This window comes from Hyperolius riggenbachi, chromosome 10 (genome assembly GCF_040937935.1).
Source record: "Hyperolius riggenbachi isolate aHypRig1 chromosome 10, aHypRig1.pri, whole genome shotgun sequence".
Taxonomy (NCBI): Eukaryota; Metazoa; Chordata; class Amphibia; order Anura; family Hyperoliidae; genus Hyperolius; species Hyperolius riggenbachi.
In genome coordinates, this window is record NC_090655.1 from 263,766,154 (window position 1) to 263,782,197 (window position 16,044).

General features: G+C 45.6%; 1 protein-coding gene across 1 annotated transcript in view; it reads right to left on the bottom strand.

The window, feature by feature from the left end:
- Positions 1 to 16,044, bottom strand: part of LOC137537153 (zinc finger protein 208-like) — a 289,307-nt gene that overhangs the window by 243,381 nt on the left and 29,882 nt on the right. The window contains exons 4-5 of the mRNA XM_068259276.1: positions 7,984 to 8,027; positions 1,250 to 1,726 (exon numbers count right to left, since the gene is read on the bottom strand). Coding sequence (XP_068115377.1) covers positions 1,250 to 1,726; positions 7,984 to 8,027 — 521 coding nt within the window. The remainder of the gene's footprint in view (positions 1 to 1,249; positions 1,727 to 7,983; positions 8,028 to 16,044) is intronic.

Below are 16,044 nucleotides of genomic sequence, written 5' to 3' on the forward strand. Positions count from 1 at the left end.
GCTGGTTATTGCAGCTATGAGGGTGTCACTCCCTCCTGGTCAGAGTCTCTGTTGAGCATCTGGCCGACGCCAACAAAGCCAAACACAAGAAATTCCTCCCAGCTGTTCTATAGGATTCTATAACATGAATAAGCTGCTGATGTTTTATACCTCAGTGTTTCTGGATGAGTGTCTGGATTGTCAGAGAAATTAGGGAATTATTTGCCTGTTTACTGACTGTCCTTGTGTTACTGTTGATGTGAGCCACACTTTGATCAGACAGAGTTCCCCCAAATGACACCAGTTGCCCCACTTTGGGCTGTGGTAATTCTCACGCTTGTCAGATCTCTCATTTCACTACTCACTCCCTGCCTGATATTCCTGCAGTATGGGGGCAACTTCCTGCTCTTGTGAATACTTGTTTAGCATAATTGCACTTGGCATAGTTGTTTAGTAGAGTTACATTTTATCTACGTTTAACCTCTTGAGGACCGCAGTGCTAAACCCCCCAGTGACCAGGCAATTTTTAGTATAAAAGGCCACTGCAGCTTTAAGGCCAAGCTGCAGGGCCTCACAACATAGCACTCAAGTGATTTCCCCCCTCCCCCCCCTTTTATTCCCGCCAACAGAGCTCTCTGTTGGTGGGGTCTGATCGCTCCCCCCATGTTTATTTTTTTTTTTATAAATATTTGTGTTGCAGCTTTTTTTTTTTTTTAAAAAAAACCTCTTCCTTTAAATCCCTTCCCTCCCTCCTTTCCTCCCTCCCCACAGCCGGCCAATTACGGCGATCGGCTGTCATAGGCTTCTTCCTATGAGAGCCGATCGCTCTCTTGTCCCCCAGGGGGACAGCCATGTCACACGGCTGTCCCCAGTGCAGCGTTGCTGCTGATTGCAGCGCTGCACAGAGTAAATAGACGGCGGTCACGCCGTCTAACAGTCTCGGAGACTGAAGGTGGGGCGGAGCTCCGCCCCCCAAGCAGGAGGCAGGAGATGCGCGCGCAGCCTGCGGGCGATCTCCTGCAAAACAGAGCCCCAGGACTTTACGCCAATTGGCGTTAGGCGGTCCTGGAGCTGCCGCCGCGGCCACGCCCATCGGCGTGACACGGTCGGCAAGAGGTTAACTTCAGTCTCCCCTCCCCCCAAACATTTCTCACATTCTTACAGCCCCTCCCCCAATTATTGGCATCAAGTGACCAATACTGTGTCCATCAGGGACATATTTCTTAGTCAACGTAATAAGTGTTTTGAATATCGAATGTTTATCACTTACTTGTGCTAATCCTTGTAGTAATGTCTTCCTCCTTAGCTGTCCCCATATTGTCAAACTCCTCCATATAATGCTGATCACTCCTCACATATGTTTCTTCTTCCTCCTCTTTAATTGTTCTCATCATGACACCCTCCTCCATAGACTGATCACTCCTCACATACTTCTCTTCTTCTTCCTCTTTACTTGTCCCCATCATGTCACCCTCCTCCATAGACTGTTGATCACTCCTCACACACTTCTCTTCTTCCGCTTTAGTTGTCCGCATCAGGTCACCCTCCTCCATAGACTGCTGATCACTCCTCTCTTCTTCTTCCTCTTTAATTGTCCTCATCATGTCAACATCCTCTGTAGACTGCTTATCACTCTTCACATATGTCTCTTCTTCTTCCTCTTTAATTGTCCCCATCATGTCACCCTCCTCCATAGACTGATCACTTCTCACATACGTCTCTTGTTGTTTGATCTCAGACCTTGGTTCTGAAAAGAATAACACATTATACCTGATATTAGCAGTAATAAACAGAGCACAGGAAAGAACATAATTTTCTAGGGGGTGATAATATCCCATAAGCTGTGGTATCCTGCACATTCAGTACCACAGTCCTCTCTCCCAGTGTGCCTTGCTCATCATCTGGTGCTTCTCTCCTCCTCCCCATGCACACATTCCTGGGAGGTTACAGCAGTGACGGCAGCTGTAGATGGATGAGGACGTGAAGAGAGAACAGCTGGAGACAGAGGAAGATAGGAGCAGAGGCCTGCAGCTAATTAGCTATACATTATCATTACTTATGGCTCTGGCACCTGATGAACTAGGCAGAGGGGACTGCAGCTCCATATCCTGACCACACCTGAGCCGGCCCTGGATTTATAGCATAAGTAAAAGAAATCCAGAGATAAGGTAATACAGAGAGTGTGCATACGTGTGAGGCACCAGCTGGAGGTGGCAGCTGCTCCACGAGGATCTTATGGGCTCAGTATTCCATGGCATACAAGATCAGCCAGTCACAGCTCCACTCCGCACTATTCACAGATTATATTCCTCTCTATGTCTCCATCCCTGAGGGGCAATTATCTAACCTAATCCACCATACAGATGTTTTATATCTTTCTCAGGAATAAAGGCCGACTACCCTAAAAATACAATTCTACTACTCCCTCCTTCTTTAGAGCCGGTTCAGACAGACATCTTCCAGCGTCCCGTTCCCCGCCGTCTCATTTGGTGGCTTGCGCACTTTCAGCGGTGGTTACATAGTTACATAGTTATTTTGTTAGAAAAAAGACATACGTCCATCGAGTTCAACCAACCATCGAGGCGGTGGTGTGCTGCAATCGCCATTTTTTGTTTCCGCAGGGGGACATGAAGATGCGGTAGTTAATCGGCTTCCAGGGCCGCCTAGAACGATGGGGAAAATCGGTAAACAACGGAAAACGACTGATATAATACTGATATATTCACCTGAATAGGAGCATTGTATGAGACGCCCGTGGTAATCACAGCCAAGTGTTCGTGTGAACTGACCCTAAAAGATGTATGTCTCTGGATTCCTGCTTACAACCTTCATATAACTAAACATTCACTCATTACCTCTGTATAAAATTCCCATCAGACATCTCTCAGCGCTAGTCTAGTTTAGGTGACTCAGCAGGAAACCTCATAGAGAAATTCTGCTAACTTGTTTGGCTGGACAGTATCCTCTGAAACTGCTAGGTTTTGGATAGGTTGTAGTAAACTACACCCACACTATTCAACCACTCACAATGCTTTGTGCTGTAGAAGGTGCTGTGATTGGATACCTGTTTCCTATGAGGTTTCTAGCTGGGTCCCCTAAACTAGACTAGCACCCGGCTCTCAGCCATATAACCTGTGTCACTCCAGCCATTCATAACATAGCAATGTAGCTCAAGGGGTGATCTTATTGGTTAATATCAATATCTGGAAGACTTAGCATGTGTACACACATCTAGTTTTCACTGGCCAATTTCACCCCTACCGTGTGGCATGGAGGCCAACAAATGTTAAACACTATGAACAGGCTGTGTAAGCAAGCTCCTATACAACATGGAAGCGGTAAGATTGGCCAATTAAAATTGGACGTATGTACACCAGTGTTGCCAACCCATCCCTTTAATTACTGACACATCTAAGTTATACAGGTTTTAGGGCCACTTACACATAATCAGTGCCTTAACTGCATCTACCTAGCCACGAAACCTGTATAATTCATATGTGTCAGTAACACTGATGTACACACCCGTATGCTTTATACAGTGAGATCTTTACCTCCCTCCACTTTAGTCCCTTCCATTAGCAAAAGAACATCACATGTCCATGGGGGGGGGGTGATATTATAGACGGCATATGGCTACACTGCTGGGTAATATCGCACTGCTAGGGGCAGAGGAGGCCATACAGGGGAGATGCAGGCACTGGAGAGACATGGCTATATTCCATATACATCTTCTCTTGTCTCTGTGATGTGACTGAATTATTACTAGGAAGGTGAGATGCCAGCACTGGGGGGACATGGCTATATTCCATATACATCTTCTCTTGTCTCTGTGATGTGACTGAATTATTACTAGGAAGATGAGATGCCAGCACTGGAGGGACATGGCTATATTCCATATACATCTTCTCTTGTCTCTGTGATGTGACTGAATTATTACTAGGAAGGTGAGATGCCGGCATTGGAGGGACATGGCTATATTCCATATACATCTTTTCTTGTCTCTGTGATGTGACTGAATTATTACTAGGAATGTGAGATGCTGGCACTGGAGGGACATGGCTATATTCCATATACATCTTCTCTTGTCTCTGTGATGTGACTGAATTATTACTAGGAAGGTGAGATGCTGGCACTGGAGGGACATGGCTATATTCCATATACCTCTTCTCTTGTCTCTGTAACGTGAGTTATTACTAGGAAGGTGAGATGCCAGCACTGGAGGGACATGGCTATATTCCATATACATCTTCTCTTGTCTCTGTGATGTGACTGAATTATTACTAGGAAGGTGAGATGCCAGCACTGGAGGGACATGGCTATATTCCATATACATCTTCTCTTGTCTCTGTGATGTGAATTATTACTAGGAAGGTGAGATGCCAGCACTGGGGGGACATGGCTATATTCCATATACATCTTCTCTTGTCTCTGTGATGTGAGTTATTACTAGGAAGGTGAGATGCCGGCACTGGAGGGACATGGCTATATTCCATATACATCTTCTCTTGTCTCTGTGATGTGACTGAATTATTACTAGGAAGGTGAGATGCTGGCACTGGAGGGACATGGCTATATTCCATATACACCTTCTCCTGTCTCTGTGATGTGACTGACTTATTACTAGGAAGGTGAGATGCCAGCACTGGGGGGACATGGCTATATTCCATATACACCTTCTCCTGTCTATGTGATGTGACTGACTTATTACTAGGAAGGTGAGATGCCGGCACTGGAGGGACATGGCTATATTCCATATACATCTTCTCTTGTCTCAGTGATGTGACTGAATTATTACTAGTATGGTGAGATGCCAGCATTGGGGGGACATGGCTATATTCCATATACCTCTTCTCTTATCTCTGTGGTGTGACTGAATTATTACTAGGAAGGTGAGATGCCAGCACTGGAGGGACATGGCTATATTCCATATACATCTTCTCTTGTCTCTGTGATGTGAATTATTACTAGGAAGGTGAGATGCCGGCACTGGAGGGACATGGCTATATTCCATATACATCTTCTCTTGTCTCTGTGATGTGACTGAATTATTACTAGGAAGGTGAGATGCCAGCACTGGAGAGACATGGCTGTATTCCATATACATCTTCTCTTGTCTCTGTGATGTGACTGAATTATTACTAGGAAAGTGAGATGCCAGAACTGGAGAGACATGGCTATATTCCATATACATCTTCTCTTGTCTCTGTGATGTGAATTATTACTAGGAAGGTGAGATGCCAGCACTGGAGGGACATGGCTATATTCCATATACATCTTCTCTTGTCTCTGTGATGTGAATTATTACTAGGAAGGTGAGATGCCGGCACTGGAGGGACATGGCTATATTCCATATACATCTTCTCTTGTCTCTGTGATGTGACTGAATTATTACTAGCAATGTGAGATGCTGGCACTGGAGGGACATGGCTGTATTCCATATACATCTTCTCTTGTCTCTGTGATGTGACTGAATTATTACTAGGAAGGTGAGATGCCAGCACTGGAGAGACATGGCTGTATTCCATATACATCTTCTCTTGTCTCTGTGATGTGACTGAATTATTACTAGGAAGGTGAGATGCCAGCACTGGAGGGACATGGCTATATTCCATATACATCTTCTCTTGTCTCTGTGATGTGAATTATTACTAGGAAGGTGAGATGCCAGCACTGGGGGGACATGGCTATATTCCATATACATCTTCTCTTGTCTCTGTGATGTGAGTTATTACTAGGAAGGTGAGATGCCGGCACTGGAGGGACATGGCTATATTCCATATACATCTTCTCTTGTCTCTGTGATGTGACTGAATTATTACTAGGAAGGTGAGATGCTGGCACTGGAGGGACATGGCTATATTCCATATACACCTTCTCCTGTCTCTGTGATGTGACTGACTTATTACTAGGAAGGTGAGATGCCAGCACTGGGGGGACATGGCTATATTCCATATACACCTTCTCCTGTCTATGTGATGTGACTGACTTATTACTAGGAAGGTGAGATGCCGGCACTGGAGGGACATGGCTATATTCCATATACATCTTCTCTTGTCTCAGTGATGTGACTGAATTATTACTAGTATGGTGAGATGCCAGCATTGGGGGGACATGGCTATATTCCATATACCTCTTCTCTTATCTCTGTGGTGTGACTGAATTATTACTAGGAAGGTGAGATGCCAGCACTGGAGGGACATGGCTATATTCCATATACATCTTCTCTTGTCTCTGTGATGTGAATTATTACTAGGAAGGTGAGATGCCGGCACTGGAGGGACATGGCTATATTCCATATACATCTTCTCTTGTCTCTGTGATGTGACTGAATTATTACTAGGAAGGTGAGATGCCAGCACTGGAGAGACATGGCTGTATTCCATATACATCTTCTCTTGTCTCTGTGATGTGACTGAATTATTACTAGGAAAGTGAGATGCCAGAACTGGAGAGACATGGCTATATTCCATATACATCTTCTCTTGTCTCTGTGATGTGAATTATTACTAGGAAGGTGAGATGCCAGCACTGGAGGGACATGGCTATATTCCATATACATCTTCTCTTGTCTCTGTGATGTGAATTATTACTAGGAAGGTGAGATGCCGGCACTGGAGGGACATGGCTATATTCCATATACATCTTCTCTTGTCTCTGTGATGTGACTGAATTATTACTAGCAATGTGAGATGCTGGCACTGGAGGGACATGGCTGTATTCCATATACATCTTCTCTTGTCTCTGTGATGTGACTGAATTATTACTAGGAAGGTGAGATGCCAGCACTGGAGAGACATGGCTGTATTCCATATACATCTTCTCTTGTCTCTGTGATGTGACTGAATTATTACTAGGAAGGTGAGATGCCGGCACTGGAGGGACATGGCTATATTCCATATACATCTCTTGTCTCTGTGATGTGACTGAATTATTACTAGGAAAGTGAGATGCCAGAACTGGAGAGACATGGCTGTATTCCATATACATCTTCTCTTGTCTCTGTGATGTGAATTATTACTAGGAAGGTGAGATGCCAGCACTGGAGGGACATGACTATATTCCATATACATCTTCTCTTGTCTCTGTGATGTGAGTTATTACTAGGAAGGTGAGATGCCGGTGTAGTGAAAATTTTTGCTACCCATCATATTTTGCAACTTGCCATAGAGGACAGTGTATGACTGTGTAGGCGTGGCTCCTCTCTGTTAACACGCCTGTAATTTTTTGCAACCACAGATCCCATTGAGCTAGAAGGGGGATTGTTCCCTCCAGGGGGGGTTATTAGTTGAGCAAGAGGGGGGATTGTTCCCTCCAGGGGGGGTTATTAGTTGAGCAAGAGGGGGGATTGTTCCCGGGGGGGGGGGGTTATTAGTTGAGAAAGAGGGGGGATTGTTCCCTGGGGAAGGGGGGGGGGGGGTTATTAGTTGAGCAAGACGGGGGATTTTTCCCTCCAGGGGGGGTTATTAGTTGAGCAAGAGTTTCCCTCCAGGGGGGGTTATTAGTTGAGCAAGAGGGGGGATTGTTCCCTCCAGGGGGGGGGGGGGTTATTAGTTGAGCAAGAGGGGAGGGTTCTGTGTGAGAATAGGGTTTGGTTGGGTTGCATTTTCTGATACAGACAGGTTAAAGTCAATGGTTAGGTTGCACTTTCTGATAGCTATACCTATAAATAAGTGCAACCGGTTGCAAAATCTGATAAAGTTGCAAAAAATTTCACCACACCGGCACTGGAGGGACATGGCTATATTCCATATACATCTTCTCTTGTCTCTGTGATGTGTATTATTACTAGGAAGGTGCGATGTCAGCCATAATCTATGGCACATGTACGGAGGCCACTAGAAAACTGGCAAACAAGTCACAGCAGTTATAAAAGTCTCTTGTATGGCAATTACTGCAAGGGGGATGATCAGGATAGTGACAGGAGTACTGTGACCTCCTCTGTAACAAAGTATGTCCACCCCGACTTCTGCTCTGCTCAATATATAACAAAAATCACACAATTACCTCTTCCAGCCGTGTTTACCCTCCTCCTGCAACCTCTCCTGCTGCTGTTACACCATTTCCTGTGCTTGACTTCCTGTCTTCCTATCTCTGCGTTTCACCTGGGACTCGGAGTGGGTCGCCATCTTGTGGTAAGTAGGCTAAACTGCATGCTCAGTTCGTGGAATCACCTGCACTCAGCCATCTAATGCTGTAAATATTACAATTTTCTTTGTCACTGAAGAACATTTTCATCTACAATCCAGTCCATAATGAATAATAATAACATTAATAGTATGTTGTGTTATTGCTAGTTTGCCTTGTGACCACATGAATGGCAGTAAAACTTCTGACACTGACTAGCAGAGAAATGTCACATAGCATGAATTGTCAGCACGCTGCATCATCACATCATAATAACAGAGCTCTGTGTAATGCACTGCTGAGTAATAACAGATTATTACACTTCCATGTATTGTGCATGAGAGACATATACATGGCAGCTTGATGAGGATGACATGGATGCCCCCCAAACATGTGACACTAACAGCGGAAACATTCCACCAATGCAGCAGCACATGAGACTGTGGCGGTTGTGTTGGCAGCCAGTGTCTGGGGAACTGAAGCAGCATGAACTGGCATCTGTCTGGTATCAGTCTGTGACATCAGTGGAGGGAGGTGGGTAGCTGTTAGTGACCCACCTCTTATTCATTTTAGAAAATGAGATTGATATTATCTGCAGACAGTGGTGATTTAGTTGTCAGTGACCACACCCCCAGCAGCACTGAAGGGTCTACAGACAGATCTTTGGATGTTGGGCAAGAAGGAACTAGAATGGCATTCTGTGCTAATTGTGAGCAGATGTCAAGCCCATTTGCCCAAAACACCACTGCCCAGACCTGCCTCATCACCACCAACAACACCAATGTACCCTAGATTGTGTGCCATTAGACTGGTTATTGTAAGTTGATATAACCCAGTGATTAAGCTCATCCTAGCAGATTAATACAGACATCCGTAATATCCATTCACATTGGCCAGTGGTGGGAGATGTGTGGCATTTTGCTGGTAGTAGAGGAGGAGGTGGTGGGTGTGGCCTGGTGTTGGTAGAGCTGGTAGTAGAGGAGGAGGTGGTCGGTGTGGCATGGTGCTGGTAGTAGAGGAGGAAGTGGTGGGTGTGGCCTGGTTCTGGTAGTAGAGGAGGTGAGGAGGTGGTGGTCGGTGTGGCATGGTGCTGGTAGTAGAGGAGGAAGTGGTGGGTGTGGCCTGGTTCTGGTAGTAGAGGAGGAGGTGGTCGGTGTGGCATGGTGCTGGTAGTAGAGGAGGAGGTGGTGGGTGTGGCCGGGTGATGGTAGAGCTGAGAGTAGAGGAGGTGGTGGGTGTGGCCTGGTGCTGATAGTAGAGGAGGAGGAGGTGGGTGTGGCCTGGTGTTGGTAGAGCTGGTAGTAGAGGAGGAGGTGGTTGGTGTGGCCTGGTGTTGGTAGAGCTGGTAGTAGAGGAGGAGGTGGTAGGTGTTCCCTGGTGCTGGTATAGCAGGAGGTTGTGGGTGTGGCCTGATGCTGATAGAGCTGGCAGTAAATAAGGAAATAATAGGTATGGCCTGGTGCTGTTAGAGCTGATAATAGAGAAGGTGGTGGGTCTTTCCTGATTCTGGTAGTAGAGGAGGAGGAGATAAGTGTGGCCTGGTGCTGGTAGTAATGGAGGAGGTGGTGGGTGTGGCCTGGTGCTGGTAGTAATGGAGGAGGTGGTGGGTGTGGCCTGGTGCTGGTAGTAGAGGAGGAGGTGCAAACAGTCAGGATGCCGGGGTCCTCACCCACCCAGGCTTCACACACCTGGTCCGCCAGTGCTCAGACACTCCGTGGTTCACCACGCCACCAATTCTGTGCACAATAACAAGAAATCGAGGTCGGCACTCCACTGGCGATTATAAACTTGCGTTTATTGGAAAAGTTGCAAACACGACATGTTTCGGGGTCACCCCCTTCCTCAAGTGTACATACAACCCTGACACACAGTCTTCTAATATACTACAACCACTAAAGTGCACCACACCCTTCAATCCAGGACACACCCCTCTGGTCAGCAGACCAAAGTGATGTCATACAAGTACTTACTGGGCACTACACATATAATGTCTACCCAGCTGTAGAGGAGGAGGTGGTGGGTGTGGCCTGGTTCTGGTAGTAGAGGAGGTGGTGGGTGTGGCCTGGTTCTGGTAGTAGAGGAGGAGGTGGTGGGTATCCAAATCCAAAAAAGCTTTATTGGCAGGACCAAATACATTTAGCATTGCCAAAGCAAAACAAAGCATTAACATGGGGAGGGGGTTATGGGAATAAGGGAAGGGTATAGGGGGTTGGGGTATATAGTCCATAGGTGTGTGGAAGATGTAAGGGGCAGTATGGGGGGCCGGGATATACAGTCCATAGGGGGTATACAGTCCATGTGGTATCATGTTCCTCTCAGTTGATGGCAGGCTGTGACATATCGGGCAGCTATTTGCATGGTTGTTTCCTCCTCCCCCAGTAGGATGTAGGGTTTCCTCTCCTCATCTGTGGAGGTAAAATCCTGGATCTGGTCAGATAGTCTCTGGAAGTGGGAAGTCCTCACAGGTGCGTATTTGCTGCAGTGCAGCAGGAAGTGGGCCTCATCCTCCAGGACCCCCTGGTCACATTGTCTGCACAGTCTCTCCTCCCAGGGCTTCCATGTCTGTCTGTGCCGCCTGGTGCTGGCAGTAAAAGAGGAGGTGGTGGGTTTACCCTGGTGCTGGTGGAGCTGATAGTAGAGGAGGAGCTGGTAGGTGTGGCCATGTGCTGGTGGAGCTGGTAGTAGAGGAGGAGGTGGTGGGTGTGGCCTGGTGCTGGTAGAGCTGGTAGTAGAGGGGTGTGACAATCCAGCCCCGCGATCCCATCGAGATCTGCTCCCGTTAGCGTACGCAGGAAGTACGGTGGGTGCAGACGGACAACAAAGACTGGTTGCTGGATCGTCAGAGGAAAGAAAGAAAATGCTATTGATTCCGCACAGGAAATCTGATACTAGCTAATCCTAGAAGGAAGAAACGGTTATTTACAACCTAGCTAGCAAATCAACAATTTATAAGCAAATAATAAAACAATGCGGTAGGATGACTGACTCTTTAGAGGGCAGATTCATTATAGCAGCAAATCAGATGACCAGAACAGCCACAAGACTGAACGATGAAAATCGTTAGTTTATTTCTAAACTACATACACACAGCTTACTTTAGGAACAGTTTGGTTTGATAGAGAGTAGAGATGAAAAGAAACAGAATGTCCGGATATACAGTTCAAATACCATTATTGGTAGTCCATGCAGCAATCGCAAGTCTTAGGCGTCAAGTCCAAGATGGCGGTTCTGGGCCCGTGTCCTGCGGGCTGGTCGATTTGATGTTACTTCGACGCCGGATGAAAGGTGAAGGACCTGGACTTTTGGGTCATGTCAGTTTTGCTTCTCACTGTAGGTGGAAGGAGTTATGACACATACAAGTCCAGCCTTGTGCAATTTGAATAAGGCAGTGCCCCCTTAGGCAGGGAGAGGTTTGGGCCAATTCATATTTTGCCCGCTCTCGGCATGCCCGTGGGTAATATCAAGAACCCGAATAAATATTCATAATCAGCGCAAGTGTGTGAATCTGCTAATACCAAGCTTGGGGGGTTTAGAGTGAATGGTGACCCCAAAATGCATATCTCTGCTTTGGCAGGGCTTACCGTTAAAGCGGAATATAACCCTGCATTTCAACTTTGCTCTAAAACATTATTTACAGTATATTATATGCAACCAGCATTTTTTTTTACTAGACCAGCATTGGAAGGGCTACACAGAGTTTTAAAGTTCCTGGGGATTTCTGCAGACGCATCCGAAGCTCAGATAGATACATTTTGTTTACATTAATGTATCTAAGTGTTGAATGTGACTCACTCTCTCTGACTGAGCTGGAGGACAGCCAGAGTGTGTAACATTCAACACTTAGATACATTTATGTAAACAAAATGTATCTATCTGAGCTTCGGATGCGTCTGCAGAAATCTCCAGGAACTTTAAAACTCTGTGTAATCCTTCCAATGCTGGTCTAGTAAAAAAAAAAATGCTGGTTGCATATAATATACTGTAAATAATGTTTTAGAGCAAAGTTGAAATGCAGGGTTATATTCCGCTTTAATTCGGAAACATCCAATTGTGTGGTTTGTTCCGAATTTCATAATAAGCAGGTTCTAAAGGCCGTTGCCTATTTGGAAAGTCATCTTTATGACAAAAGAGGGATTTCATATTTGTGAGATCACAGAAAGGTTTTCCTAAGGTCAGAAGTCTGTTGAAGCTCAGGCAGCAGCCTAGGTGTCAGATCTCCTGCTGAGACTGGGGCCCGAACAGTCTAGAGAAAACTGCAATTTATGAGCTTCTGTCAGCTGATATCTACCCTTCATCTGATGGATGAGCTTATAAACTCTCTAGGGAGCCACATAAGGCCAGGAAACACCCTGCCCCATGTAGGTGAGAGATTTTGTAATTAGAAGCTACCAAAGAGCCAGGGTTTGCTACATTTGACCAGGGAGAGGAATTGGTAACCCCTGGCTTCCCTGATCTTTTTGTAAATTAAGCCTTTCCCTATCTGCTGTCACTTTTCAATAGTGGCGACAGGGAATATTTTATAAGGCTCTAACTACTTATTTAGGACAAATAAACGTTGATTCGTCACAGAGGGGGGTGTGGCCTGTTGCTGGTACAGCTAGTACTAGAGGAGGTGGTGGTGGGTGTGGCCTGGTGTTGCTAGAGCTGGTAGTAGAGGAGGAGGTGGAGGGTGTGGCCTGGTGCTAGTAGCGTTGGTAATAGAGGAGGGGGTGGAGGGTGGGGCCTAGTTTTTGTAAAGCTGGTAGTAGAGGAGGAGGTGGTGGGTATAGCCTGGTGCTGGTAGTAGAGGAAGAGGTAGTGGGTGTGGCCTGGTTCTGGTAGTAGAGGAAGAGGTGGTTGGTGTGGCCTGGTGCTGGTAGAAGAGGAGGAGGTAATGGGTGTGGCCTGTTGCTGGTAGAGCTGGTTGTAGAAGGGGTTAGTGGGTGTGGCCTGGTGCTGGTAGAGATGGCAGTACAGGAGATGGTGGGTGTGGCCTGGTGCTGGTAGAGCTGAGATTAGAGGAGGAGGTGGTGGGTGTGGCCTGGTTCTGGTAGTAGAGGAGGTGGTGGGTGTGGCTTGGTGCTGGTAGTAGAGGAGGAGGTGGTGGGTGTGGCCTGGTGCTGGTAGTAGAGGAGGTGGTGGGTGTGGCCTGGTGCTTGTAGTAGAGGAGGAGGTGTTGGGTGTGGCCTGGTGGTGGTAGAGCTGGTAGTAGAGGAGGAGGTGGTGGGTGTGGCCTGATGCTGGTAAAGCTGGTAGTAGAGGAGGAGGTGGTGGGTGTGACCTGGTGCTGGTAGAGCTGGTAGTAGAGGAGGAGGTGGTGGGTGTGGCCTGATGCTGGTAAAGCTGGTAGTAGAGGAGGAGGTGGTGGGTGTGACCTGGTGCTGGTAGTAGAGGAGGAGGAGGTGGGTGTGGCCTGGTGTTGATAGAGCTGGTAGTAGAGGAGGAGGTCACAGAGTACTCTGGTCAGGTGAGGCTGTTTCACTTCAAAAGTACTTTACTGGATTTTCCTGATACAAAAACACAAAAGAAGATCAGTGGTGAACTCAACTACATGAACCAGTATGTATGTAACCCCTGATAAGGGGGAGCCACCTGTGACAGGATACATGCAATGTTACAAAACAAAAAGATGTTACCACCAGTGTCTACTTAGCAACATTTCTTGACAAATGCACAGACATAAAACCCCCTCATCCCCCCATAAAAAGTGAAACGTGGCCGTGCGCAGGTCTGATGAGATTTTAAAGGGGTTCGGTGTGGAGTGCTGCAATAAACTAAAGCTGACAATTACCTGGGGCTTCTATCAGCCCCTGTAGCTGTAATGTCCCACGCCGTCCTCATCAGTTCACTCGTTCTCCGCTGCCGGTCCCGGGCTAATTACACATGTAACGCGTCTGTGTCTCGGGGAGCTTACTGTGTGTGCACAGTACATGGAAACCTCGTACTGTGCCTGCGCAGTAAACTCTTAGAGACTTGAGCGGGAGCATGCACTATTCATGAGTGATGCAGGTAATAGTACATCTTACATCCCATGCAGAGGAACACGTCACACTGTGGGAACAATATACAGCTGATATTCAGCACATTATCCAGAGGAATAACTTTATTAGCAGTGTCAAATATCTTATCGATATCTGCCTTAAATGATTATCAACTACTTAAAGGGCCAGCCTAACAGTCGTCATAATCAAGATATGCCAGCAGTGGGCGCGTAGCTCACTATAAACAGTATATTTATAGGTTAAAAAGGATCCAAGATTGCATATTTTGTTCCTTTCATATAGTTTATAGGGTATTTCTCAAGCCAAATACTTTATTTGTTTTGCTTTAATACTCTAATTCCCTATAAACTAAACAAGCCTCGCCCACAGCCTTTCAGAGAGCCTTGGCATTTCCAAACAGTAGCAAGGGCTTATGGGAGCTCAGTCTGGGCAGGAAGAGGGGGAGGTGATACTAGCCAGAGATTTCAGAGGCAGAGGGGAGGAGGGAGGCGGAGAGGGGACTGAATTTACACACAGGCAAGCTGATATCATCTCCTGATAGCAGCCTGTGACAAACAGAACATGGCTGCCCTCATTGTATCACAGGAAGAAATAATCATATTCTGTTGAAGCTGTTTGCAGATAGATATGCTGTGTAAACCAGAGGTCCCCAAACATTTTGGGTCGAGGGCCGGGTCAACATACTTCAGACTGCTAGGGGGCCAAAGTATACATGAAATGATGTATTTGCGGGCCAGAAAGTGAAACATACCCAGGTGACAACCTGAAGTCCAATTGGACAGCAGTGTCAACTGATGTGGAATTTTATTGAAAACTACTGCTTTCTGGCTTCTGTGTGGATGGGTGGTGCCAGCATTGCTATTCTATATGCGGACCACTAATATTTAAAGATGTAGCTGACCGCATCTATAAGTAATAAATTTTGTGTGTGTGTGTGTGTGTGTGTGTGGGGGGGGGGGGCGTTAAAAAAGCCTCAGGGGGCCACATTCAGTTACTTGTTATAGTTAGTTTTTCATCTCGGATCCACTTTAACAAGTTTACCTCTGGAAAAAAATAATTAACACATCAGTTGAATTTTATAAAATTATATTGATATAAAAATATAGATAAAGCATATATACAGGAATATACATCTCTCCATTTGTTGTCCATCATCCAATATACAGTGTCAATGTTCCTTTAGTCAGACAAGTCAATATCAATATAGCAACGCTTCTGCTGTAGATTTTACCCTCCATCTCGAGATTGTACAGTGTATGGTACACACAAATATAGCTTTATCCTTAAAAATGGTATATAGAGTTCTATTCTTGTATAAATAAATGTAAGTAGATTCATAAAGAGCTGGGTAGTTGTCCCTAGGCTTGCAATTGCATTTAAATAGTAATGCTTACTGATTAGTATATATATATAAAAAATAACATTAATAAAAAAGTTATCTAAAAAAAACAAACTTTAAAACTGCTGAAGTTTGCAATGACAAGTCGTTTAGCGTTTATATAAGCTATTAACAATAAATTCACCAAGAATAATGCATATTACCTCTCTTGTGTTCTAGAATCACAGTGGAAGGTAGAGTCTCCAGGCCTCAGTCGATCTCAGTGGAGTTTCAAACTCAATGATAAAACATACCAGCTTGCCAGGGCTTTTTATTGTAAAGTTTCTAAGATGCAATCTGTTAGAGGATTTTATGGTGACGCACAAAGTTCAAACTTATTTTTAACTGGTACATTCTGACATTTTGTGACATTTTAATCTATCGGGTTATCTGAAAAGGTGCGTACATGTATGAGGCTACTTGGCTTATTAACGTAAGCAATCTACGTCTTTTCTAATCAAAATTACACCAATAGCATTTTAATTAGATCTTATGACCCAAGTGGTGCTCTTATGACATCTTTCTAGATCTTATGTATGCCAAGATAGATGCGTATGTTCAAGCTTATCTTTTGTTCTATAA